Source organism: Mirounga angustirostris, unplaced genomic scaffold (genome assembly GCF_029215605.1).
Source record: "Mirounga angustirostris isolate CCGP_5_RB_7025 unplaced genomic scaffold, mMirAng1.0.hap1 SCAF_9, whole genome shotgun sequence".
Lineage (NCBI taxonomy): Eukaryota > Metazoa > Chordata > Mammalia > Carnivora > Phocidae > Mirounga > Mirounga angustirostris.
In genome coordinates, this window is record NW_026991717.1 from 30474529 (window position 1) to 30501468 (window position 26940).

Consider the following 26940-nt stretch of genomic DNA (forward strand, 5'->3'; position numbering starts at 1 on the left):
CAATAAAAACAGTGAATCAAAGTAAATGATCAGAACTTTCCCAAGTCTAAGTTAATGGGAAATCAGTGATACCATTATCTGAAATACATATTTCAGAAAAAGCAGATGGTCTGGGAGATAGAAGCTGTGAGCTGATGAGTTCCACTGAATACAATCATCAAGCAAAAGGTAACTGAATCCAAACATCAGTTGTGGCCACAAAACAAGTCTCAGCAAATTTCAAAAGACTGAAGTCATGCCATGCATCTTTTCCAACCACAACGCTATGAAACTAGAAATCAAACACAAGAAAAAAATCTGGGAAAGAACAGGAGAAACATGGAGGTTAAATAACTTGCTACTAAACAATGAATGGGTCGACCAAGAAATCAAAGAGAAAATTAAAAAAATACATGGAGATAAGTAGAAAACACAACAGTCCAAAATCTTTGTGGTGTAGCAAAAGCTCTTCTAAGAGGGAAGTTTATAACAATACAGGCCTACCTCAAGAAGAGAAAGCTCAAATAAACAACTTAAATTTACACCTGAAAGAGCTAAAAAAGAACAGCAAACAAAAAGTACAAGGAAAGAAACAATAAAGATTACAAGCAGAAATAAATTAAACAGAAACTAAGAAAACCATAGAACAGATCAGTGAAACCAGGAGCTGGTTGTTCAAAAACATCAAAATTGATAAACCTTTAGCCAGACACATCAAAAAAAAAAAAAAAAAAAGAATTCAAACAAAATCAGAAATTAAAGAGAAGGAACTGACACAAAAGAAATACAAAGGATTATAAGAATAGATCATGCAAAATTATATGCAAACAAATTGGACAACATAGAAGAAATGGATAAATTCCTAGAAACCTATAATCCACCAAAATTGAATCAAGAAGAAATAGAAAATTTGAACAGACTGATTATAAGCAATGAAATTTAAACATTTAAAGAAGAGTTAATACCTATACTTCTCAAGCTATGAAGAAGAAGAAAAGAAGGAGCAGGAGAAGAAGTAGTAGTAGTAGTAGTAGTAGTAGTAGTAGTAGTAGTAGTAGTAGAGTAAGAAAAGCTTCCAAATCCATTCTATGAGGCCAACATTATCCTGATACCAAAACTGGATAAAGACACTACAAAAAAAGAGAACTGCAGGACAGTATCTCGATGAACACACATGCAAAAATCCTCAACAAAAATATCAGCAAACCCAACAATACATTAAAAAAATCATCACAATCAAGTGCGATTTATTCCTGGGATGTAAGGGTGATTCAATATTCACAAATCAACTTGATACATCCATCAACAAGAGAAAGGATGAAAATCATATGATCATTTCAACAGATGAAAAAAAGTATTTGATAAAGTACAACAACCACTTATGGTAAAAACTCTCAAAATAGTAGGTTTATAGGGAATATACCTCAACATAATAAAGGTATCTATGAATAACCCACAGCTAACGTCATAATGGTGAAAAGCTGAGAGCTTTCCCCCTTAGATCAGGAACAAGACAAGGATGTCCACTCTCACCACTTTCTTTCTTTCTTTTTTTTTTAATATTTATTTATTTGACAGAGAGAGACACAGCAAGAGAGGGAACACAAGCAGAGGGAGTGGGAGAGGGAGAAGCAGGCCTCCCACGGAACACGGATCCCGATGTGGGGCTCGATCCCAGGACCCTGGGATCATGACCCAAGCCGAAGGCAGACACCCAAGGACTGAGCCACCTAGGCGCCCCTCACCACTTTCATTCTACATAGTCCTGGAAGTCCTAACCACAGCAATCAGACAAGAAAAAGAAATTGGTAAGGAAAAAGTAAAACATCCCCTACTTGTAGATAACACTATATATAGAAAACCCTAAAGGCTTCACAAAAAAACTACTAGAACTGATAAATGAATTCTGTAAGATCACAGGATACAAAATCAATACACAGAAATCCACTGCTTTCCAATGCACTAATAATGAAGTAGCAGAAAGAGAAATTAAGACAACAATCCCATTTATAACAGAACCACAAATAATAAAATACCTGGGAACAGACTTAGCCAAAAAGGTCAAAGAACTTGTGAAAACTATAAAACATTGATAAAGAAATTGAAGATGACACAAATGGAAAGATACTCATGCTTATCAATTGGGAGAAGAAATATTGTTAAAATGCCCATTAATGCAATCCCTATCAAATTACCAACAGCATTTTTCACAGAATAGAACAAATAATCCTAAAATTTGTGTGGAACCACATAAGACCACAAATAGCCAAAGCAACCTTGAAAAAGAACAACTGGAGGTATCACAAACCCCGATTTCAAGATACAATATTAAGCTGTAGAAATCAAAACAGTATGGTACTGACACAAAAACAGACACACAGATCAATGGAACACAAGAGAGAGCCCAGAAATAAACCCATGATTATACAATCAATCTCTGACAAAGGAGGCAATAATATACATTGGAAAAAGTCTCTTCAACAAACAGTGCTAGGAAAACTGGACAGCTACATGCTAACGAATGAAACTGGACCACTTTCTTACACCAAACACAAAAATAAGCTCAAAATGGATTAAAGACCTAAATGTGAGACCTGAAATCATAAAAATCCTAAAGGAAAAAAAAGGCAGTATTTTCTCAAACATCAGCTGTAATAACATTTTTCTAGTTAATGTCTCCTGAGGCAAGGGAACCAAAAGCAAAAATAAACTACCGGGACTACATCAAATTTAAAAGCTTCTCAAAGCACCCTGAGACTAATAATACACTATATGTTAACTATAATAAATTTAAATTAAAAATTTTTTTAAAAATAAAAATAAATAAAAGCTTCTCAATCTACATTTATTATTTTTTCTTTAACAATCTACACATTTAATGCAACCCCTATCATAACAGCACTAGCATTTTTCACAGAGCTAGAAAAAGCAATCCTAAAATTTGTATGGAATCAAAAAAGACCCCAAATAGCCAAAGCAATCTTGAAAAAGAAATGCAAAACCGGAGGCATCACAATTCCAGACTTCAAGCTACACTACAAAGCTGCAGTATGATACTGGCACAAAAAGAGACACACAGATCCATGGAACAGAACGGAAAATCCAGAAATGAACCCACAAATATATGGTCAATTAATCTTGGACAAAGCAGGAAAGAATATCCAGTGGAAAAAAGAGACGCCTCTCCAACACATGGGTTGGGAAAACTGGAGAGCAACATGCAAAAGAATGAAACTGGACCACTCTCTTACACCATACACAAACACAAATTCAAAATGGATTAAAGACCTAAATGTAAGACCATAAAAATCTTAGTGGAGATTACAGGCAGTAACTTCTCTGACATGGGCCACAGCAACTTCATACTAGATATGTCTCCTGAGGCAAGGGAAACAAAAGCAAAAATAAACTATTGGGACTTCATCAAAATAAAGTTTCTGCACAGTGAAGGAAATAATCAACAAAACTAAAAGGCAACCTATGGAATGGGAGAAGATATTTCCAAACAACATATCTGATAAAGGGTTAGTATCCAAAATATATGAAGAAATCATAGAACACAACACCCAAAAATGAATAAGTCAATTTAAAAATGGGCAGAAGACATGAATAGACACTTTTCCATGTTGAAAAGATGTTCAACATCACGCATCATCAGGGAAAATACAAATCAAAACTACAATGAGATATTATCTCACACCAGTCAGAATCGCTAAAATCAACAAGAAACAACAGGTGTTGGCAAGGATGCAAAGAAGGGGGAACCCTCTTACACTGTTAGTGAGAATGCAAACTGGTGCAGCCACTGTGGAAGACTGGAGGTTCCTCAAAATGTTAAAAACAGAACTACCCTACAATCCTGCAATTGTGCTACTAGGTATTTACCCAACGAATATAAAAATACTAATTCAAAGGGATACATGCACCCTGATGTTTACAGCAGCATTATCTACAGTAGCCATATATGGAAACAGCCCAGGCATCCGCAGACTGATGAATGGAAAAGGAGATGTAGCGTATATATGGACAATGGAATATTACTCAGCCATAAATAAGAATGAAATCTTGCCATTTGCAATGACATGGATAGAACTAGACAGTATTATGCTAGGTGAAATAAGTCAGAGAAAGATAAATACCATCTGATTTCACTCATATGTGTAATTAAAAAAAAAAAAGCAAAGGGGGAAAAAAAGAGAGAAGCAAACCAAGAAACAGAGTATTATCTATAGAGAACAGACTGAAGGTTACCAGAGGGGAGGTTGGTGCGGGGGACTGGGTTAAATAGGTGATGGGGATTAAGTAGTGCATGTGTTGTGATGGGCACCGGGTATTGTATGGAAGTGCTGAATCACTATATCATATACCTGAAACTAATATTACACTCTATGTTAACTGGAATTTAATTAAAAATAAATAAATAAAAGCTTCCACAAAGCAAATGAAATAATCAATAAAACTAAAAGACAACCCACTGAATGGGGAAGATATTTGCAAATAACATACCCAATAAAGGGTTAATACCCAATATATATAAAGAACTTATACAACTCAACACCCCCAAAACAAATAAGGTAACTAAAAAGTGGGCAGAAGACATGACATACAGATGGCCAACAAACATATGGAAAGATGGTCAACAGCACTAATCTTCAGGGATTTGCAAATCAAAACCACAATTAGATATCACCTCACACCTGTCAGATGGCTAAAATCAAAAACACAAGAAGCAACAAGTGTTGGAGAGGATGTGGAGAAAAGGAACCCTTGTGCACTGTTCATGGGAATGCAAACTAGTACAGTCACCGTAGGTAACAGTATGGAGGTTCCTTAAAAAATAAAAAATAGAACTACCATGTAATCCAGTAATTACAGTACTGGGTATTTACCCAAAGAATATGAAAACACAGAGAACAATCCAGTGATTGCCAGAGGGCAGCTGGGTAGGAGGATGGGTGAAACAGGTGATGAGCACTGAGCAATGTATTGAACTGTTGAATCACTACACTGTACACCTGAAATTAATATAATACCATATGTTAATTAAACTGGAATTAAAATTCAAAAGAAATTTAAAAATAAAAAATAAAGATTAGTTGAGGGGATGGGGCTAAAGATGCAAATCTAGGAGTCATTAGAGAGATGATAGCTGAAGCAATGATAATGATTGTGATACTGGAGGAAAAGAACAAGTGAAGTGGGTGAAATCAGTAAAACATAGGCAGCAAAAGAAAAAGGGAAGACAGGAAAGGATTAGTTAGAAAAGCAGAAGGAAAATCAACATAGTGTAGCATACTCTAGAAAAAGGTACCTCACAATGTTCACAATGGAAAAAAAAGTCAGAATAGCCTTTTAAACTTGGTGATAACATTCTGAAAGGCAAATCAGTATAGCACAGAGGAAAATGGTATTATAAAAAATTCAAGAAAACATGGATGACGAGGTGGTGGAAATTGGCTCAGCCTGCTCTTTCCAAGGAATCTGCAGATTTACAGAAGGGCAGAACAGACAATCCGCACAATTGGGAGTACACAAGTAGGCAATCTAGAGGAAGAAAGCAAAGGAGGAGGCATAAGAAATGAGGCAAATTCCAACAGCAGGCAAGAAGACACAGAACAAGGGAAAAGGGCTACTGCCATAAATCAGGAAAAGGCTATCTTTTCCTCATGAAAAAATTAAAATCAACTATGATTATGAGTAGATATTATAACTGAAAATGAATCAGTGACACCATTAAGAAACCGAAAATAAAAGCCAATTTTATACTATCAAATAATAGACCAAGATCTAAGATAAAATTAGGTTCTGAATAACTCAGGCTACAGTAACGGTCGCTATCAACTAAACAGACAGTGGTTTATTTTCAACCATCTATGTACACAAAAAGAAGGAAGGAATTTGAAATGACTATTAATTTACTCCACGAATTCACAAAATGTATATATGAGAAAAAAAATTTATCTTGATTAAATAACAGGACTGAAATGAATATATTTGGTACAGGTCTCAAGGGAATTAAATTTCTAGTAGAACTTAAATATATATATATATATATATTTTAAGATTTTATTTATTTGACAGAGAGAGACACAGCGAGAGAGGGAACACAAGCAGGGGGAGTGGGAGAGGGAGAAGCAGGCTCCCCGCAGAGCAGGGAGCCCGATGCGGGACTCGATCCCAGGACTCTGGGATCATGACCTGAGCTGAAGGCAGTCGCTTAACCAACTGAGCCACCCAGGCGCCCAAATATATTTTTTAAAGCCAGGAAAAAAATGACTGGATTATTAGTACTCTTGGGTTAGTAATAATACAACAAAAATGAATTGAGGAAAAATTGAGAAGTAGAACATAAATAGGATGTGGTGTTCTACAATTCTAACATTTTACAAAGTATTTACAGTATACCAGAGATGGCACTGACTGCTTCAAAACATGCATATGCTAATTTAATCCTTTCATCAAAATTCTTGAGATGTAGGTAAGGTTATTCCTAATTTAAAAATTAACAAATAGGGTAAAAGGTAAAATAACGCATAAGGCCATTCAGTTACTAATTGGTAGAGTCAGGACCTGGATCCAAGTTTATCCAACTCCAAAGACTTCAGTCTTCAACATGACAAAAAGTTACTTTTGAAGAAGAAACAATTCTTTGATGAATGTTGAACCAAAGTTCCTGATCCTAAGACTCACCTGGAGGACCTATAAAAAATAAAGTTCCCCAGGCCCCACTCCAGCTTACTGAAAGACCCTGCGAAGAAAAGCCTCAGAAATCAGATGACTGTTATGATCAGGCAACCTTGGAAAATAGTGGCACGTGACAAAACCAAAGGCAGAAAGAGATTCTGTCTCATAAATTATTATGTCTGGGTATGAAAGTATGTGACAATATTTCATGCAAACTTTTAGATATTTATGCAATTACCCTAAGAGCAATTCAATCATAACATTCTTTTTAAAGATTTTATTTATTTACTTCAGAGAGAGAGTGAAAATGTGAGAGAGAGCATGAGAGAGAGAGCGAGCATGTGGGGGGAGGGCAAAGAGAGAGGGGCAAGCAGACTCTCCACTAAGCAGGGAGGCCGATGGGGGGTTTGATCCCAGGACCCTGGGATCATGACCTGAGCCAAAGGCAGACGCTTAACTGACTGAGTCACACAGGCGCCCCTGTCATAACATTTTTAAATGAATGAGAGAACAAGAAGAAAACTAGATTGTCTATTTTCTTTATAGACATAATACATTTCTTATTTTTTTTAAGATTTTATTTATTTACTTGAGAGAGAGTAAACATGAGTGGGGGGAGGAGCAGAGGGAGTGGGAGAAGTAGGCTCCCTGCTGAGCAGAGCCCTGGGATCATGCCCTGAGCCAAAGGCAGACACTTAACTCACTGAGCCACCCAGGTGCCCTGACATAATACATTCCAAAATGGAATTTCACAGATTTTTTAAGAAAAGCAATAAAAATTAAGAAAATGGATAGGGTAGCAATTGGTAGCATGGTTTTAAAGCAGTGTTTCATATTTCCAAGAATTTTAGTACAGACTCTTGATTCAGTTTACCTTGATTATTAAGAATTTTAAAATTACAGGGCGCCTGGGTGGCTCAGTCGGTTAAGCGACTGCCTTCGGCTCAGGTCATGATCCTGGAGTCCCGGGATCGAGTCCCGCATCGGGCTCCCTGCTCAGCGGGGAGCCTGCTTCTGCCTCTGACCCCCCCCCTCTCATGTGCTCTCTCTCTCTCATTCTCCCTCTCAAATAAATAAATAAAATCTTAAAAAAAAAAAAGAATTTTAAAATTACAAATGACAGCTCATATCCTTAGGTAAAGACACCCAGCAGTTGACCATTCACCTTGATGGAAAGTATTTAAACTGTAGTTTGGGTTAATATGTTTATAGGAGCCACTATGGCTTAATAAAATTATAATGAAAGTAAACATATTAAGCAATTTGACAAATCAAAATTCATTTAACTCATATGAAAAAAAGGCCAAAAAATGAGAATACTAAACTAAAACCACAGTAGTAAAAGCAGAGGCTTTGGAACCACAAAGACCTGGATTTTAATTCTGGCTGTGTGACCATCAACAATCTGCCTTCAGATTGCTCCTCTAGAAGATAAAGATAATAATAATATATAGTTCAAAACTTCCACTTCCAGCCATGATGGAGTGACAGGGTCCAGATGTACCCTCCCATCTTAAACAACTAAAAAATTAGACAAATATATAAAACATGATATTCAATTAATGTAACATAGCAAATATCAAGAGAACAAAAAACAAAAACCACATTATTTTACAACAGATGCAGAAAAGCAATTTGACAAAATCCAACATCCCTTTGTGATAAAAACATACAACAAAATACGAATAAAAAGGAACTTCCTCAATCTGATGAAAGGCATCTATGAAAACCCATACCTAACATCATACTTTATGATGAAAGACTAAATACCTCCCCTAAAGACTGGGAACAAGACAAAGATGTCATGTCCACGTTTATCACTTCTATTCAACACTGTATTTCAGGTTCTAACTAAAGCAAAAAGCAAGAAAAACAAATCAAAGACATCCAGGTTGGAAAAGAAATAAACCTATATCTATTTGCAGATAACATGATTTGTATATAGAAAATCCTAAAGAATCCACTAACGAAGCTATTAGAACTAAAGAGCCAGTTCAAGCAAGGTTGCAAGAGACGAGATTTATAAAATTCAACTGTATTTCTGCGCCCTAGTAATAAACAGTCTGAAAATGAAATTAAGAAAACAATTCCAATTTACAATCATGTCTACAAGAGTACATACTTAGGAATAAATTTAAATAAGGTGACTTTCACACTGAAAACATCAAAGCACTAAATAGATCTATACATCAATGGCACAGGATATCATAAGGGTAATCAAGATAAAGTGGTATTGGCATAAAAATAGGCACAGAGACAAATGAAACAGAACAGTCAGTGAGAAACAGACCCATACATATATATGGCAAATAGCTTTTCAACAAGGGTACTAAGGCAATTCAATATAAAAAGGATAATCTTTTCAACAATTGGTACTTGAACATTGGATATCCCTATGAAAAAATGAACCTCAACCCTACCTCACACCATATACAAAATTTAACTCAAAAGGGAACACAGACCTCATTGTAAAATTTAAAACTCCTACAAAAAAATTAAGAGAAATCTTAGTGATCTTAAATTTAGGTAAAGATTTTTTAAATAGGAAACAAAACAAAGCACAAAACAATGAAACATGGAACACTACATCAAAAACTAATGATGTACTGTATGGTGACTAACAAAATAAAATAAAATTTAAAAAAAGAAGTAAAAAAGTTAATATATTGGGACTTCAGCAATTTTTAAAACTTCAAAACACACTTTAAAGAAAAGGAAAAGGCAGGATGCCTGGGTGGTTCAGTCAGTTAAGCGTCTGCCTTCGGCTCAGGTCATAATCCTAGGGTCCTGGAATGGAGTCCTGCATCGGGCTCCTTGCTCAGTGTGCTTCTCCCCCTGCCTCTGCCTTTGCCTGTGACTCCCCCTGCTCATACTCTCTCTCTCTGACAAATAAATAAATAAATCTTAAAAAAAAAAAAAAAAAGAAAGAAGAAAAAGAAAAGGCAATCCAAGGACTGCAAGAAAGTATCTGCTAAACATAGATCTTAATATCTAACATACATGAAGTCCTCTAAGAAATCTTTTCATTTGTGACAAAGTGTATGAAACTGGAGGGCAATATGCCAAATTAAATAAGCCAGACAAAGAAAGACAAATGCTGCATGGTATCACTTGTATTTGGAATCTAAAAAAAAAAAGTTGAACTCATAAAAACAAAGAGTAGAAAAGCGGCTGTCAGGGGCTGAGGGTGGAAAAAGAAATAGGGAGAGGTTGGTAAAAGTGTATAAACTTTCAGCTGTAAGATGAATAAGTTCTGAGGATCTAATGTACAACATGGTGACTACAGTTGATAACACTGTATTGTATAGCTGAAATATGCTAAGAGAATAGAACTTAAACATTCTCTCTCTCACATTCACACACACATATGCACAGATAAATATGTGAGGTGATGAATGTGGTATTTAACTTGATGAGGGGAATCCTTTCACAATGTATATGTATATCAAATCACCATGCTGTAGACCTTATATACCTTACTATTTGTCCATTACACCTCAGTAAAGCCAAAAAAAAAAAACCTTAATAATAAAACAATCTAACTTTAATGAACAAGATGTTTGAACACACATTTCACCAAAGAGATAAAGATATGAAATAAGCACGTGAAAAGATGTTCAAAAATGAAAATAACATTAAAAAAAAAAAAAGAAAATTAAAACCAAATGAGATACCGTAGACACATACTAAAATGGAGTGGCTAAAATTACAATGTGTAACCATATCTAATGTTGGTAAGAATGTGGTTAATTAGAACTCTCATCCACTGCTGGTAAGAATGTCTAATACCAGAAGTACCACAAGCTTTTCGGAAGTTCTCATTATACCACTTTGTTTTTTCGAGAGACCTACATTAGTACTTGTTTTCGCTAACCAAAAGAAATCCAAAGAGGATGTCTGCTTTATGAAAAAAAGCAAAAAGCAAAAATCGTGTTCAGTGTTTGTTTTATAGTGAGACATTACGGAGTCAGCACACCCCAGACAGCACGTGCGGTGCTGCCCAGCTCCTTCCCCAGGAACTACACTCAGCATCTCAGGGTCAGGCCACCATAGTTTTGAACTGTGTTTGTGAACATCTATGCTTTATCTCAATTTATTTTGTGTGTCCATTAGCAAGATGTGTCCTAATGTATCAGAAAAGCCTAAAAGAGGTTATTTTGGGGGTCTGGAAATGCTCAAAAAATTTCCCATATACATTAATGGTAATTGCATCTTTATGCCATTCCAAATTACAAAAGGTTTCAGATAGTGGGGGAGACCTATATAATAACCACTTTGGAAAACTGTTTCTTTAAAAGTTAAATATGAAGCTATTATGAGGCTCTTCTATTTCATTCTTAGGTATTTACCCAAGATAATGAAAGCACACATCTGCACAAAGACTTATACATGACGGTTCATGGCAGACAGATCTATAATAGCCAAAAAACAAGAAAGTAAACAAATACCTAACAACAAGTGACTAGATTAACAAATTATGGTATTTCTATACAATGGTATACTTCTCAGCAATGAAAAGGAACTGATATACACAACAGTATGGATGACATTCAAAATAACTATGTTGAGTGAAAGATGCCAGGGGAAAAGTATACTGTATGATTCCATTCATATAAAATTCTAGAAAATGCTAACATCCATAGTGACAAAAAACAGATCAGCAATTGCACAGTAACTGAGTTGGAGGAAGGAATGAATACAAAGAAGCATGAGCAAACTTCTGAGGGCGATGGAACCGTTTATTATCTTCACTGTGCTGAGGTTTCAGGAATATTTACATGTCAAAACTCATCAAACTGATGCTTTACATATGTGCTATTTATTGTCTGTCAATTGCACCTCAAAAAAGCTGTAAAAAATTAATATACATCTCATAGGATTATTGTTAAGTATATGATATTGTACCTAATAAGTTTTAAGTGAATCTGTTATTCTGGCATGAAATAATCACTTCATATATCAGCTTCTTACTTTAACAACTGAAAAAAGTACTTGGGTAACGAACTCAATGTTCAAAGCACCTAAGATATACCTTAGCTTCTTCCTCTTGTGCTTTTTTAACAATTGCTTGTAATTGCACCTCTCGTTTAAATTCAGCATGAAGTAATTTCTCTTCCATCATCCTGCGTCGTTGATCTAATAATTCTTCCTTCCACTTCCGGACATCTTTCTCCTATACAGAGTGAGATATTCACATATAGTAATTTAACAGATACACAGGTTAGGAATTACAAAGTCTAGAACCTAGAAAGACCTAAAGGAGCATGATTTATGAACACAGACTAGGAATCCAGACTGCTTGAGTTCATAATCTACCTTCTCACTTGCTAGCAAAAATCAAAAGCTGGCTCAACATGAGTGGGAAGAAAACTAACATTTCAGTTGAAGTTTAGCTACATAATTATGCATTTAACCACCTAAAAAAGTATGATGCGGACACAGCACTGGATTAGGAGCTAGAGGACAGATCTTTAAAGCCCTTTAGTCAGCCAATTATCAGTCATCTGATACTGGAAACAGTATTTCGCCTCTCCTAGATTCAGTTTTCACACCTGTAAAAAATGGGATTCAGTATCTGTTCAACTCTGTGAGCTACAAAGAATTCTGGTGATGAGACCACATATATAAAACAGTGCTGAAACAATAACCTATTATACAAATGGAAGGTGGATTTATCATTAAAATCAATCAGAGATACATTAATGGAAAAATTAAACTGAAGAACCACTAACATCTTGTACAATTTCAAGAATTTATTATTATTCTGTTTGCATGAATACTTGGAGATCATATTATATAAGAAAATAAACTATATAATTTTATTTGTCTTAAAGACACAATAAGGGGTGCCGGGGTGGCTCAGATGGTTAAGCGTCTGCCTTTGGCTCAGGTCATGATCCCAGGGCCCTGGGATTGAGCCCCACCCCTGCTCAGTGGGGAGTCTGCTTCTCTCTCTCCTTCTGTCCCTCCCCGCCCCCATGCTCGCCCGTCCCCCCAAATAAATAAATAAAATCTTAAAAAAAAAAAATGACACAGTAAGAGGGGAAGTTGTAGTTGTGTTACAGCATTTCTCTAAAGCTGGAAATTAAATAATATATTAACTCTTACAGAACCCCACAACATGGAGTCTGTTTTTCATTTTGATTTATTCATTCCAAATGATTAAAATAAAAATAATGACAAATTCTTGAGATTCAGGTAAAGAGAAAAGTCACAGATTTCCTTCTTTTTCCAGTCAACTTTTCTACTGTACTAAACAGAATCTTATACTACACCTCATTTTTAAAAATATTTGGATTATTTGCTCCAATTATCTCTCCCAAATTTAAAATACACATAAGTAATGCAAATAATATTTTTTTAAAGATTTTATTTTTAAGTACTCTCTATACCCAACATGGGGCTCGAACGCACAACCCTGAGATCAAGAGTCTCTCACATGCTCCACCAACTGAGCCAGCCAGGCGCCCCAATGCAATTATTTTTCACCTCTGCATATTAGTACTCCTTTCTAGTACTAGAAAATAACAAAGGAGTTCACCTATACTCTAACAGTCACATATCTTTTGTCATGTTGTGATAAGTACTTGTAGTATGCAGACTCCAAGATGGCTCCCAGCAATCCCAGTCACTTGGTATTCAGATCCTTCTGTAATTCCTCCCCACACTGTATCAGGATTGTGACCAACAGAATACAGCAAAAGTGATGGCATATCACTTCCAAGATCAGGTTATAAAAGGCAATGCAGCTTCAGTTTTGGCAGCTCATTTATTCTTTCCTTCTCTCCATCTCCATCTCCATCCCCTCCTCCTTTCCTCCCTTTCTCCTAGACTATTTTCGGTGGGGAAGCCAGTGGCCATGTTATGAGGACACTTGGGCTGTGGAAAGGTACACATGGCAAATAACTGAAGTCTATGGCCAACTGGTAAAGAGGACCTGAAGTCTGCCTACAACCACATGAGTGAGTCCAAAAGCAGATCCTACAGTTCCAAATGACTGACCCCAGCCAGCAGCATGACTGCAAACTCAGACTCCGAATAAAAATCATTAGGCAAGTCACTCCTGGTTTCCTTGCCCACAGATATTGTGAGCTAATAAACATCTGTTGTTTTAAGTGGGTAAGTTTTGAGGTCATTTGTTATACAGCACACATAACTAATACAGTACTCATCTATATCTGCCATGTTGAAGTAATAATAAGAATGACCATACAATGAGCAACAGCCATCCTAACACCATGCACTGTTATACATACTGGCCACATTTAATCATTGTATCAAGTTAATAATTATAATTGTCATTTTATAAATAAAGAAACTGAAATGCAATATTGTCAAGTAACTAGCCCAGGGCATATTTTATCATGTGGTAAAACCGGAATTTGACCCCTGCCTGGCCATCTCCAGACCCCATGTTCTTCCCACTATATCACCCTGATCAGAAGTTACACTATTTTAAGAATCTCTTCTATAAATTCAATTAGTGCTCCACTTATTCAAACCTGATAATCTGAGGCACAAAACTATCCTACCAATTCATCCTACACTGTCCACAAGACTCCCCAAAGAAACGCCCCCATGAAAATGGCAAAAGACAAAGTGCAGCTTCAATAATCCATGCCAACTCTGCAAACATCAACTTACTAGCTAATTTTAGAAATGTCCATTTTTTTCTTTTTTGCAGGTAACCTTCTGTAATTGTATAGGTAGAAATGCTTTTGTTTACTAGAAAATTTAATTCTTTTTATAGTTTTGCTAGCTTCTCTTAAACCAAAAAAAGAAAAAGAAAAACAGTCAAGTTAAAAATCAGCCCAACAATTTAAGGCTATCAGAATTTTCTATATATTAAAAACTCACCCTTTCTAATAATTTCTGAAGCTTTAATGTTTTCTCTTCACGTAACTTTTCCCTTAGCTGCTGTGCTTTCATTTGTTTTTCTTCATGTTTCTTCTTAGATTCTGCAATTGTTCTATTAACACAAACAAGTGGACAGAAGACACAAATGTTTACATGATAAAGCCAAAAATATCTTCTTTAGTCTTCAACATTCCTAAAATAAATATAAAAAGTATACAAAACTAATTCTGGCCTAACATTTCAGGAAAACATTGTCACTTTTCAATGAATCTGTAACTATCCTGAGTAATGTGCCTTAAAATGTTGTTTAGCAACTCTATTTAGTAGTCAGGAGTAGCTAGTTTCCCTTCTGTGAAACATTTCACATTAATTTTTGAAGGCCAGACCTTTTACGAGATGGTGAGGAAAGTTTTTCATGCATGTGAATTCCATGGCCTGGAGGTCTAGCAGGTTCCTCCTCTACAATATCCCCCCATGATGTATTTTGGCGCCAAGTTTCACGAGCTGCCCAGAAAAAAGAAAACCAATGTAACTGTTTAACCACATAGTTCTATAAAACCAACATTTCAGAACAGACTTTTAAAAGGCATCATCAGCATTTCCACTCGAAATTATTTATTTTATACATAAACTCCATTTAGTAAGATAATCTACTTTAAATCCTTCTAGCTACACACACACACACACACACACACAATACCTTCATAATCTGCAAGGACATCATTCCAGTCCATAGACATACCACAGAAAGATACACTCCCACTGCCCATGCTGGCCTAAAATGTAATAAGGAAAAGTGAAAAACAAATATTTGAACATAGTTATAACCTTAAAAAATGAACTGCAGATGTAATATTCCTGTTACTAATACATTTAACAAACAGTTCAAAACCAGAAAAAAGCTATATACCTTTTATAGTTACAATAATCACCAAAATACTATAGTCTATACATTTTAAGAGGAAGACAACCCTACTTTTCATTAACAGCAGAGACAAATCAAGTAAATTTAAAAGAAACATATTGGCCTCATACTATTACCACAAAACTCTGCTATATTCATAGTACACATGAGAAGAGCTCCAGATTATTCTCTGGGTATTAAAATTTAATAGAAAAATATTTGAAACATTTATAGTTACTTCCATTCTGTAAGAAGTCCCTCTTAGCAACATATATATCTGAGTGCTTAGTGACAGCAAGGCATGTATCATTTACTTTTTATTAGTTGAACAGAAAAAAGTAAAATACCTTAGATCCTATTTCAATCTCTGCAATTAAAATCAAGTAATGTTCTTACTTTTTTGAAGATTCAATTTATCGATTTGTAAAATGAGAACAGCAACTTTCAACTTGTCAACTGAATTATATACAAAAACACTTCGTTACGGTGAAGTGCTAAAGAAAGATTTCCTATTGTTTTTGCATCAACTCTAAGTCCTTCTGGCCCTACGAATTTTATTTCTAAATGTAGTTTTTTGAACAATTATGTTAAAAATTCTAAAAGGGGGGCGCCTGGGTGGCTCAGTTGGTTAAGCAACTGCCTTCAGCTCAGGTCATGATCCTGGAGTCCCAGGATCGAGTCCCGCATCGGGCTCCCTGCTCGGCAGGGAGTCTGCTTCTCTCTCTGCCCCTCCCCCCTCTCATGTGCTCTCTCTCATTCTCTCTCTCTGAAATAAATAAATAAAATCTTTTAAAAAAAATAAAAATAAAAAAATAAAAATTCTAAAAGGTCACAGAAGAACCCAAGGTAGCGGTGAAGTAGGAGGACCGTAGGCTCATCTCATCCCAGGAACACAACTAGATAACTATCAAATCATCCCCCAGAAATCAGCCTGTAGACTTGACAGGACAAACTCTACAACTAAAGGGAGAGAAGAGGTCACACTGAAGAAGGTGGGAAGTACAGAGACATGGTTTAGGGGAGAAATGGATCAGACTGCAGGTACTGCAGAGGGGAGGGAGCCCTGGTCACAGGGAAGGATGAGAGAGAGCAACAAGCACACAGGGGAATGCAAAAGGAGAACGTTTTCCCAAAGCCTTTGGCTTGGAAAATAAGAGGGGCTGAATTCTGTGAGTTCTTGAAACCAGCAGGGCTTAAAGATTTGGAGTTTTAAAAGTCAGCAGCTTGGCTGGGATGGAGCCCAGACGGCACAGCCCTGCTCCTGGAGAGAAGACAGGCAAAAAACCAGGGGCAGACAGTGTGGAAATAGTGATCTGAAGAACACCTGGGGCACACAGTAGGGAGATTATTCGCTATTCTAAGAGCATTGCCCTGAGATGCAGCACAGTGTTCACAGAGATGCCTCTCTGGGAACAAAAGAGCTAAATGGAGCCATTTCTCTTCCCCATCCCTCAGCATAAACACAGAGCCATCTAAGGGAAGCAGCTCAGCACCAACACTGGCTGCCTACTTTGCTTACACCAAGCCCCACACCCCTGCACTCTGGCAGAACGGTACTTGTCAGTCAAGCTTGCCTTAGTCCCAGCATGGTAGGCCCCTCCCCACAGAAGATCAGCATAAACCCCTGCCCATATCACATCTCCTGACCAGAGAGTTCTGCAAGGCTCAGTTTTGGTAGAGTTGGTGTCAGGTATCAATTCACAAGCACACCAGAGCACATCTGGTTAAAACTCAACACATTCAGGTCAGGGATCAAACACTGTCCCCAGCAGGCAAGGAGAGCCTCTGCAGACAACTGGCCTGAAGGATAGAGCAGCCAAAACACAAAAGCACAGCACACACAGCACATACCAGAGACACTCCATGAAGTTCCAGACCCAAGGCACTACATGACCTCTTCTTCAGAAGGCCATTACTTTCAGGAGAAGAAGACAACTGGCTTTTTTTAACATAGGAAAGAGGGCAGAGACTTAGACAAATTGCCAAGATGGAGAAATTTATCCCAAATGAAAGAACAAGATAAGGCCATGGCCAGAGATCTAAGCAAAACAGATATAAATAACATGCCTGATGGAGAATTTAAAGCAACAATCATAAGGATACTCGCTGGGCTTAAGAAAAGAATAGAAGACATCAGTGAGACCCTTACAACAGAGATAAAAAAGTTTAAAAAAAGAATCAATCAGAGATGAAGAATGAAATAAGTGATATGGGAAACAGACTTGATGCAATGAACAGCAGGCTGGAAGAAGCAGAGGAATGAATTAGTGACCTCAAAGATAAAATAATGGACAATAATGAAGCCAAACAAAAGAGAAAGAAGAATTATGCAACACAAGAATAGATTTAGGAATTCAGTGACTCCATCAAATGGAAAAACATCTGTTATTATAGGAGTCCCAGAAGAAGAAGAGAGGGAAAAAGGGGCATAAAATTTATTTAAAGAAATAATAACAGAAAACTTCCCTAATCTGGGGAAGGAAACAGACATCCAAATCCAGGAGGCACAGAGAACTCCAATCAAAATCAAAAAAAGCAGGCTACACCAAGACATACTGTAACTAAATTTGCAAAATATAGTGATAAAGCAAAGAATCTCAAAAGCAGCGAGACAAAAGAAGTCTTTAACTTACAAGGGAAAACCATAAGGCTAGCTAGAGATTTCTCAACAGAAACCTAGCAAGCCAGAAGGCAGTGGCATGCTATAGCCAACGCGCTAAATGGAAAAAACCTGCAGCCAAGAATACTCTATCCAACAAGGCTATAATTTAGAAGAAGAGATAAAGAGTTTCTCAAACAAATGAAAACTAAATGAGTTCATGACCTCTAAACTAGCCCTGCAAGAATTATTAAAGGAGACTCTTCCAGTGTAAAGGAGAGATCAAAAGTGACAAAGACAAGAAAGGATCAGAGAAAATCTCCAGAAAGAACAAAACAAGTAATAAAATGGCAATAAATATATATCTATCAATAATTACTTTGAATGTAAATGGACCAAACACTCCAATCAAAAGAAATAGGGTGTCAGAATGGATTAAAAAAAAACAAGAGCCATCTATATGCTGCCTATAAGAGACTCATTTTAGACCTAAAGACACTTGCAGATTCAAAGTGAGGTGGCGGAAAAACATTATCATACAATACTTATATAAGACAAACTAGACGTTTTTTCTTGTATTATTTTTATCCTTTTTTGGTATCAGGGTAGTACCGGCCTCATGGAATGATTCCAAATGTGTTCCCTCTATTCCATTATTTGTAAGATTTGACAAAGATTGTCATTAATTTTTTTTTTCATGTTTGGTAGAATTCACCAATGAAACCGTGCGGTCGTGGGCTTTTCTCTGCTCAGGGATTTCGGATTCCCAATTCAACTTTCATTCTTGTCATTGGTCTAAGAAGATTTCTTACTTTCTGGATTCAAGATTCATGATTCAATCTTGTTAATCCTCGTAACCTGTGGGTTTTAGGAATTGCCTTTTTTTTTTCTAAGTTATCTGATTTGTTATATTTATTACTATAAAAAATTTATAGTAATCTATTATCATCTGTTGTATTGTTTTCTCTTCCATTTCTCATTTTGGTTTTTGAGTCTTCATTTTTTTTCTTTGTTAATATAGTTAAAGCATTGCCAATTTTGTTTCTTTTTGCGGGGGGGGAACTGGTCATGACTTTCAATGTTATGTGACTGTTTATTCTGGTCTCTATTTTATTTATTTCTGATTTTCTTTGTTATTTCCCTCCTCTACTAAATCTCAGCCAAGTTTCTTCTTTTTCTACTTCCTTGTCGTGTAATGTTAAGTTGTTTACTTCAACTATTTTTCTTAATGCAAGTGTTTATAGCATAAATTTCACTCTAACATCTGCTTTTACTGCATCCCATAGGTTTTGGAACATAGTATTTTCTTTTTCTTTTGTTTTGAGACATATTTTGATTTGCCATTTGATTTTATTTGGCCCATTGCTTGTGCAGTAGTGTGTTAATATATACATGGTAGATTTTCCAACTTTGTTTTATTGTTGATCTTTAGTTTTGTACCACTGTGGATAGAAAATATACTTGGTATGATCCCAGTCTTCTTAAATTTCTAATATTTGTTATGTCTCTTTTTATGTGATTTAGCCAGGGGATTCTTCTGTGTGTACTTAAAGAAAATGTGTATTCTATTTTTCTTGGATGGAATATTTTATATATATCTTTTAGAACATGTGTTCTGCAGTATGCTTCAAGTAAAAAATGTTCTTGTTGGAAAAAAAAATACCTTAAACTGAGGGTACTCCTTTAGGCAGGGGGGATGAAATAGATGATGGGGATTAAGAGTATACTTACCATGATGAACAATAAATAATGTAAAGAATTATTGAATCACTATATTGTACACCTGACACTAATATAATACTGTATGTTAACTACAGTGGAATTAAAAACAACTTAACAAAAAATAAAAAAAAATAAAAGCTCACAGAAAAATCACTGTCGTTGTCGGTTTCAATATTAATATCATTGTTTTCTTCTGCTTCAATTTCTCTGGTTAACTGCTCCTCTTCAGCAATAGCACTAGCAATGGCTTCTTCATTGGCCTTTTCTAGACGATCTGCTAGCTCCTCCTTTTTAGCAAGAACTTCTGCCATGGACTATAAAATTAAAAATAAACAAAAGAATGATCAGTTGAGTGGAAAGTTAAGTAATCACTTCTTTATGTTCTAATGACACACTCAACAGTATACAAAAAGCACTGATCTGGAATTATAAAAAGTGGGGTTCAGTATAGGTTCAACCACATGCTACCTGTGTGACTTGGATACTTCTTAAAACCAAGAGCATATATTGTATTCCACAAAATGGTACAATAATCCATGACTTACCTTCTTTATCAGACTGCTCTGTATGAGAAACTGTGAAGTTATACAAATAACAGGTATTATGAATGTCAAAGTATGAATTTAGTTTGAGTGCCAAAATTCAAAACAGTTGTAGATCAAATATCTTTAAAACAAAAGAAAAAAATATATATATAAAAGGAACACAGAAAGATTTTATTCTGTAATGGTGATATTACTTTACAAACATAGAGATCTAAATTAAAAATACGCATTAGAAAAAAATACAAATAATATGCATCCAAATCATTAACTAATAAATCCATATGATAAGCTAAAAATGTATACTAGAAACTCTACAGTAAACACTGAAATAACAAAGAGTTATGACTAATAAGCCAACAAAGCAGATAAAATGGAATTATTAAACATAATTAATCCAAAAGAAGGGAGAAAGAGAAGAAAAAGGGGGTGAAGAACAGATGAGTCAAAGAGAAAACAAATCGTAAGATGGTATACTTAAAGGAACCATATCAATAATCAATAGTTTGGACTGGAATAGTCTAAATGCCTCAATTAATAGAGATTGTCAAATGGGATAAAAAGCAAGATCCAAATATATGCTGCCCAAAAGAAATTCAATTGAAATATCAGAATATAAACAGATTACAAGTGAAAGTGCTACAATGCTAACACTAATCAAAAGAAAACTGAAGTATTAATATCAGACACAGATTTCACAGCAAAAATATCAGGAGGGATAAGAAAGGTCATTTCATAATGATAAAAGGGTTAATTCATCAAAAAGACAAAACACACCTAACTATTTATGGACTTAATAACAGAGATTCAAAATACATGAAGCAGAAATGGATCGAACTGCAAAAGTAAATAAACTTAAGGGGGATGTAAAAAGGTGCTGCCAGTTTGGAAAACAGTCTGATAATTCCTCAAAAAGGTGAAACGTAAAGTTACCACATGACCCAACAATTCCACTCCTAGGTATTTACCCCGAAGAAATGAAACCATATATCCACCAAAAACATATATACAAACATTTAAAGCAGCATAATTTATAACAGCCAAAAAAAGGAGACAGCCCAAATGTCCTTCAACTGATAAATGGATAACATGTGGCATATCCATATAATGGAGTATTATTCGGCCACAAAAAGGAATGAAGGCTAAAACATCAATGAACCTTGAAAACACCATGCCCAGTGAAGGGCCAGTCACAAAAGACCACATATTATATTCCATTTCAATGAAATGTTCAGAACAGACAAATATACAGAGACAGAAAGCAGATCTGTGGTTATCTAGGGTTGAAAGGGAGTGATTGCTAATGGGTACTGGGTTTCTTTTTGTAGTGATGAAAGTGTCCTAAAACTGATCATGGTGATTGTTGCACAACTCTGTGAACATACTGAAAAATATCAAATTGTAAAATTTAAATGGGTAAATTGTATGTTATGTACATTTTATCTCAATAAAGTTGTATTAAAAAAAAGAAACAGTTTCACAGTTATATTCAGAGATTTCAATACCTGTTTCTCAACTGATAGAACATGTATTGAAAAAGCATGGATCTAAGAGACCTGAACAACACTCTCAACAAAACTGAGCTCTAGGTATCTTTGTAGAAGAAATGAAAACATATGTTCAAAACAAAGACAAACATTCATGGTGCCATTATTCATAATAGAGAAACTGGAAATGACTCAAACATCTGTCCACAACTGAATGCATGAACATTCTGTGTGGATGAATGTACTGTGTTACATGCCTACAGCAGAATACTCCTAAAGACAGTAAAAGAATGAACTATTAGTACACGCAACTACATGGATAAACCTCAAAATAATTATGCTGAGTAAAAGAAGCCAAACAAAAGATTATACTACTCCATTTACATAAAGTTCTGAAAATGCCAATCAATATATAATGAGAGCAGAACAGTGATGACCTGGGAAGGAAATACCAGGAAGGAGAGAAAGGAGGGATTACTAAGGGAAATCTGAAAACTTTTGGAGGAAATCATTATGTTCATTTTCTTGATTGTAGTGATGTTTTTATAGGTATAAACACATCAAAATTTTAACAATTTATATATTTTAGATACCTGAAGTTTACTGAAAATCAATTATATCTCTATAGAGGTATCAAAATATGCAAATGCTTGAGCCCCAACTTATAACTGAATTGGTCTGGAGTGGAGCTGGGCACCGGTATCTTTATGAATGCTTTCCCTTTCCTCCCCCCTCTTCCACCTCCCCTCTTGATAATCTGCCCCACCAAAACCCAAAAGATTGCCCCTGGGGAATAGAACAGGGGGAGGGAGTTTAGATGAGAGACTAATTCTTTGCATTATAAGCTTTTTCTCTATAAACCCTAGAATATTAACAAACTGACTGCTGTTAATGTGCAACAAAGACCTTACAACTTAAGAACAATTTAAAAATCCAAATATTAAAGTTGAATATATATAACTTTGCAGAAAGTAAGTTCTCACGTGAGCCTATTTGCTCTCCCAATTTTATCTTCCCCAGAGTACATTTCTATTTAGTCTCTGAAGACCTGAAAAGATTTTAATGTAGTAGTAGAGCTTATGGATGAAATAATGATTCAATAACCTATATACAACTTTTAGTATTTTCACACTGTGAAATTCAAATAAATATCTACATATATTATTTTTTTTAATTTCCAAATTTTCATTAAAATTTGAAATTTTAGTAAATCTAAAAACATAGATCCACTGTATCTAGGTTTTATATTAGCACATTTTTACAATAGTGGCAAAACTTGACCTTAAATAGAAAGGTTTTAACAGTCATTTTTTTACCAAAATTTCTGTTAAATAAGAGAACTGCAGAATTTTTACCTTTAACCAGCTACATGATGATACTGTATTAAGAAAGAAAAGAAAACCATTCTCTCATCACTGCAGCAATTCTCTATAATCCCCCACTGAGAACCTAAACAAAGAGGTACATATCTAGAGCAAGCCAAGGACTTATCTCTGCCAAGGCAAATCCAAAAACAAAATTTTTTAAAATCTTAGTTTAGTTAAAATTCCTCTAACAACTCTAAGAATATATTAACATTCATATTTAAAGCAGAGTATGTAAAGTATGTAAATCTGATCCTTAAAATAACCAAGAGTTTTTAATATTCTACCACAAGATTTATTTACATATGTGATCAAAATAAAATGGATGAAAGAAGAATTTTTAAATACTTATTTAATGCTTATTTAAGTATAGGATCTTTTTCCTCTTTTGAAATTTGATTCTCACAGAATCAATTCACAAAGTAATTTTTTTTAAAAGATTTTATTTATTTGAGAGAGAGCATGAGAGGGGGAGGGTCAGAGGGAGAAGCAGACTCCCTGCTGAGCAGGGAGCCTGATGCGGGGACTCGATCCTGGGACTCCAGGATCATGACCTGAGCCAAAGGCAGTCACTTAACCAACTGAGCCACCCAGGTGCCCCCACAAAATAAATAATTTAATATGATATCTAGCTATGAAAATAAAAAATATAAAAATGATCAACTTCTATCCCATACATTAAGTTTAGTATTTATATGACCATAATTATATTCAAACTTTTAAAAACAGTCACACTAAAAGAGCCAAGTTAAAATACAATTTGCTCTTTATTCCTTATTTTAAAAATTTAAATGTATTTCTTATTACTATTTTCTTATTACTATAACCTTTATTTTTCCCTTAACCCTTATCAAGTTTCATCTGTATCTAATGTTATTATGTTTATGAAATGTAAAATTTGGTCTAATACCATCTGTTGATAGCATCTTTCAGCATGATGAGGCATTAAGTTTTGAAGAAAACTATAGTATACAGTAGCCATTTAAAAAATAAAATTTGAGTAATTTTTCTCAACAAATGTTTATATGTGCCTACTTCTTTTGAAAGTTACTTTTAAATTAGAATGACCCATTCTGGATTATCCTCAGGTCAAGTATCTTAATACTAAAGTGAGAAACAAAAAGACATGAGGACAAATAAGCAGTCATCCAAAAACATAAACCTATAATTCCAAATCAATGCATTTTTAAAGGTTCTGCAACGGGAATAGTGAATAAATTTCATCTTAAAGACCAACGCCAAGCAAATGATAGAGGCTATTTAAAGTACTAACAAGAGAATTTTTAAAAGTCCAGTAGGCAGCATTTCCCATCCATCAGAGTGCTAGATGCTGCATGGAAGACTTTATTATTACTGGTTTAGTTTCTTAATGCCAAACTAAAGAACATTTGATCAAATCACAAAATGAATGATTTTAGCAATAGTTATTTAACTTGGACAGTCTCATTTTCTTCCTCTACAAAACAAATAGAATCTTAACTATATCAAAAGCTTGCTATAAGAATAAAAAGTTAAAATGAAATAACACATATAAAATGCTTTATAAAGTATTAAAATAATACACAACACAATTTATTTTTATTATTAGGGTTTATGCCCTTTTAATGTATTTACTCAGAATTCTGATAAGTTGTTCTTACCAAGTTAGCAGCACTCACATTTGAAATATCTGAAGGGTCCATTTCACTTTCTATCCCTGCTTTCTCTGCTGAAAACATGTCATTTGCTTGCAAAGGAGGTGTGTCAGCTTGCTGAGTAATTGAAACACACTCTGTATCAATGTGAACAGCAGGTATTTCAGAAGTTCGCACAGAACTGTCTTGTAAAGTACTACTGCCAGAGTTCTTGACATCATCCAATGTACTCACTGTGAACTAACAAAACACATTTACAGAATGAATCAGAGATAATAAAAAATACTCACAAACACTCCATTCTAGAAAAACTGATTATACTAAATCTATCAACTAAAACAGTAGTTTACTGGCTGACAGACAACTCATTCGTCCTTTTTTATGTTTCAAGTTTAAAAAAAGAAAAAGAAACATTAAGCAGCAACAAATTTTATTTGCACACCTACTATGCATAGGGCACTGTCTGAAATGCTTTATGAAATAAAGCTATATTATAATTACATTTTATTTTAGTAGGCTGATTCTTTATTTCACATAGCTCACAAAAGAAATTCTAGTCACAAGTATAATACTTTGTCTTATATTCAAATAACTAAAGGTATTTACATGGTTTTTCCAAAAGTTGTCTGTCTATTATCAAATGAAGGCACTTTTCACCAAAATATACACTTTGAGGGCATTTTATGCAAAACATGACATTTGCTCTCTTTAAATAACATTAACAAACCTTAAAGTATCTTTCATGTAAAACCACATGGTACACAATACCAATTCTCAGATCTAAAAGAGAAATATACCATAAAAAGTATAGTATACCTGAGCATGAAGTCTCATCCATTATGTAATTCCTATCTAGATTTCCATATCCTCCCCATTACCCTTTAGGAATATTTAACACATAACTAACAGAGATAGGAAAACTAAGTCAAACAACATATTGTCTTAGGCCAAATACATATCCATTTTTTTAACTTTCCAATTTAGTAAATAGAAACAAGTTTTTATTTTCACATAACAGAGTACAGAAAGAATGCTGCTGTGTTTTCCAATTATATTCAGAGTAATGAGCTCCAAGTAGAACTAAAATCTAAAATTGTGAATTTAAAATCCACTCACACTATTTAAATCACATTAGATAAACATTGCAGTGGCTATAAAACTCCCATTTTGATTGATTATTTATATAAATATTAAACTTTGTCAAGTCTTATAAACTACTTTAAAAATCCTACTATTGGTCAAAACTTAAAAGTGTCTCAAAGTGTTGATTTTAGTGTAAGTATTATTTAAGTTGTATCACATTGTTTATATTACTATCGACATTATCTATACATTAGTCACCACAGTTTATAATCTTCTTGGCAATATTTATATTAACATTACTGATGTTTACAATATAGTCAACCCTGTTTGTTAAAAAATCAATATCATTTATACAACAAAACCAAAGCTAAACTATAAAGTAATGTTGAAAAAATATATAAATATACTAATTCCATTTTTAGAATGAAGTGGAAAAAACAAATGTTATCAATTAGCTTAGACACCAATAGCAATGAACTTTTTATATTGAAATATTTTAGCAATACTTTAATTACTCAAAAGCTGTATGTAATGGTTATCCCTAAAATCCCCAATCATGTAAATTTATTCATTACACAAAACCAGTATAATTATTATATTGTTAAATTTTATAGCTAAAATATACATTAGCAAAAAGTGATTTTTTTTCTGTTGTCTTTGTTGTTATTACTGGTTTTCCTCTTTCTTTCTTTTCTTTACTGGACAAAATGACAAGATGGAAAAATTCACACAAAAAGAAAGAACAGGAGGTAGTACCCATTGCCAGAGATTTAATCGATAAAGACATAAGATGTCTGAAGTAGAATTTAAAACAACGATTATAAAGATACTGGCTGGGCTTGAAAAAAGCATAGAATACACTAGAGAATCCCTTACCATAGAGATAAAAGAACTAAAATCTAGTCAGGCCAAAATTAAAAATGCTATTACCAAGATGCAGTCCCAAGTAGAGGCCATAAAAATGAGGATGAACGAAGCTGAACTATATGCTAAGTGATATAAAAAGATTTCTTGGGGCACCTGGGTGGTCCAGAGGGTTAAGTGTCTGACTCTTGATCTCGGTTCAGGTCATGATCTCAGTTCAG

General features: G+C 34.7%; 1 protein-coding gene across 8 annotated transcripts in view; it reads right to left on the minus strand.

Annotated features, from left to right (window-relative positions):
• SCAPER (S-phase cyclin A associated protein in the ER) overlaps positions 1-26940 on the minus strand; it is a 539097-nt gene that overhangs the window by 364220 nt on the left and 147937 nt on the right. For 7 of the 8 annotated variants that reach the window (XM_064570083.1, XM_064570082.1, XM_064570076.1 and 4 more), the window contains 6 exons: positions 24779-25012; positions 19889-20059; positions 15221-15296; positions 14907-15024; positions 14521-14632; positions 11696-11836 (listed from right to left, as the gene is read on the minus strand). In XM_064570083.1, coding sequence (XP_064426153.1) covers positions 11696-11836; positions 14521-14632; positions 14907-15024; positions 15221-15296; positions 19889-20059; positions 24779-25012 — 852 coding nt within the window. The remainder of the gene's footprint in view (positions 1-11695; positions 11837-14520; positions 14633-14906; positions 15025-15220; positions 15297-19888; positions 20060-24778; positions 25013-26940) is intronic. The other variant, XM_064570081.1, reaches the window with a different exon arrangement.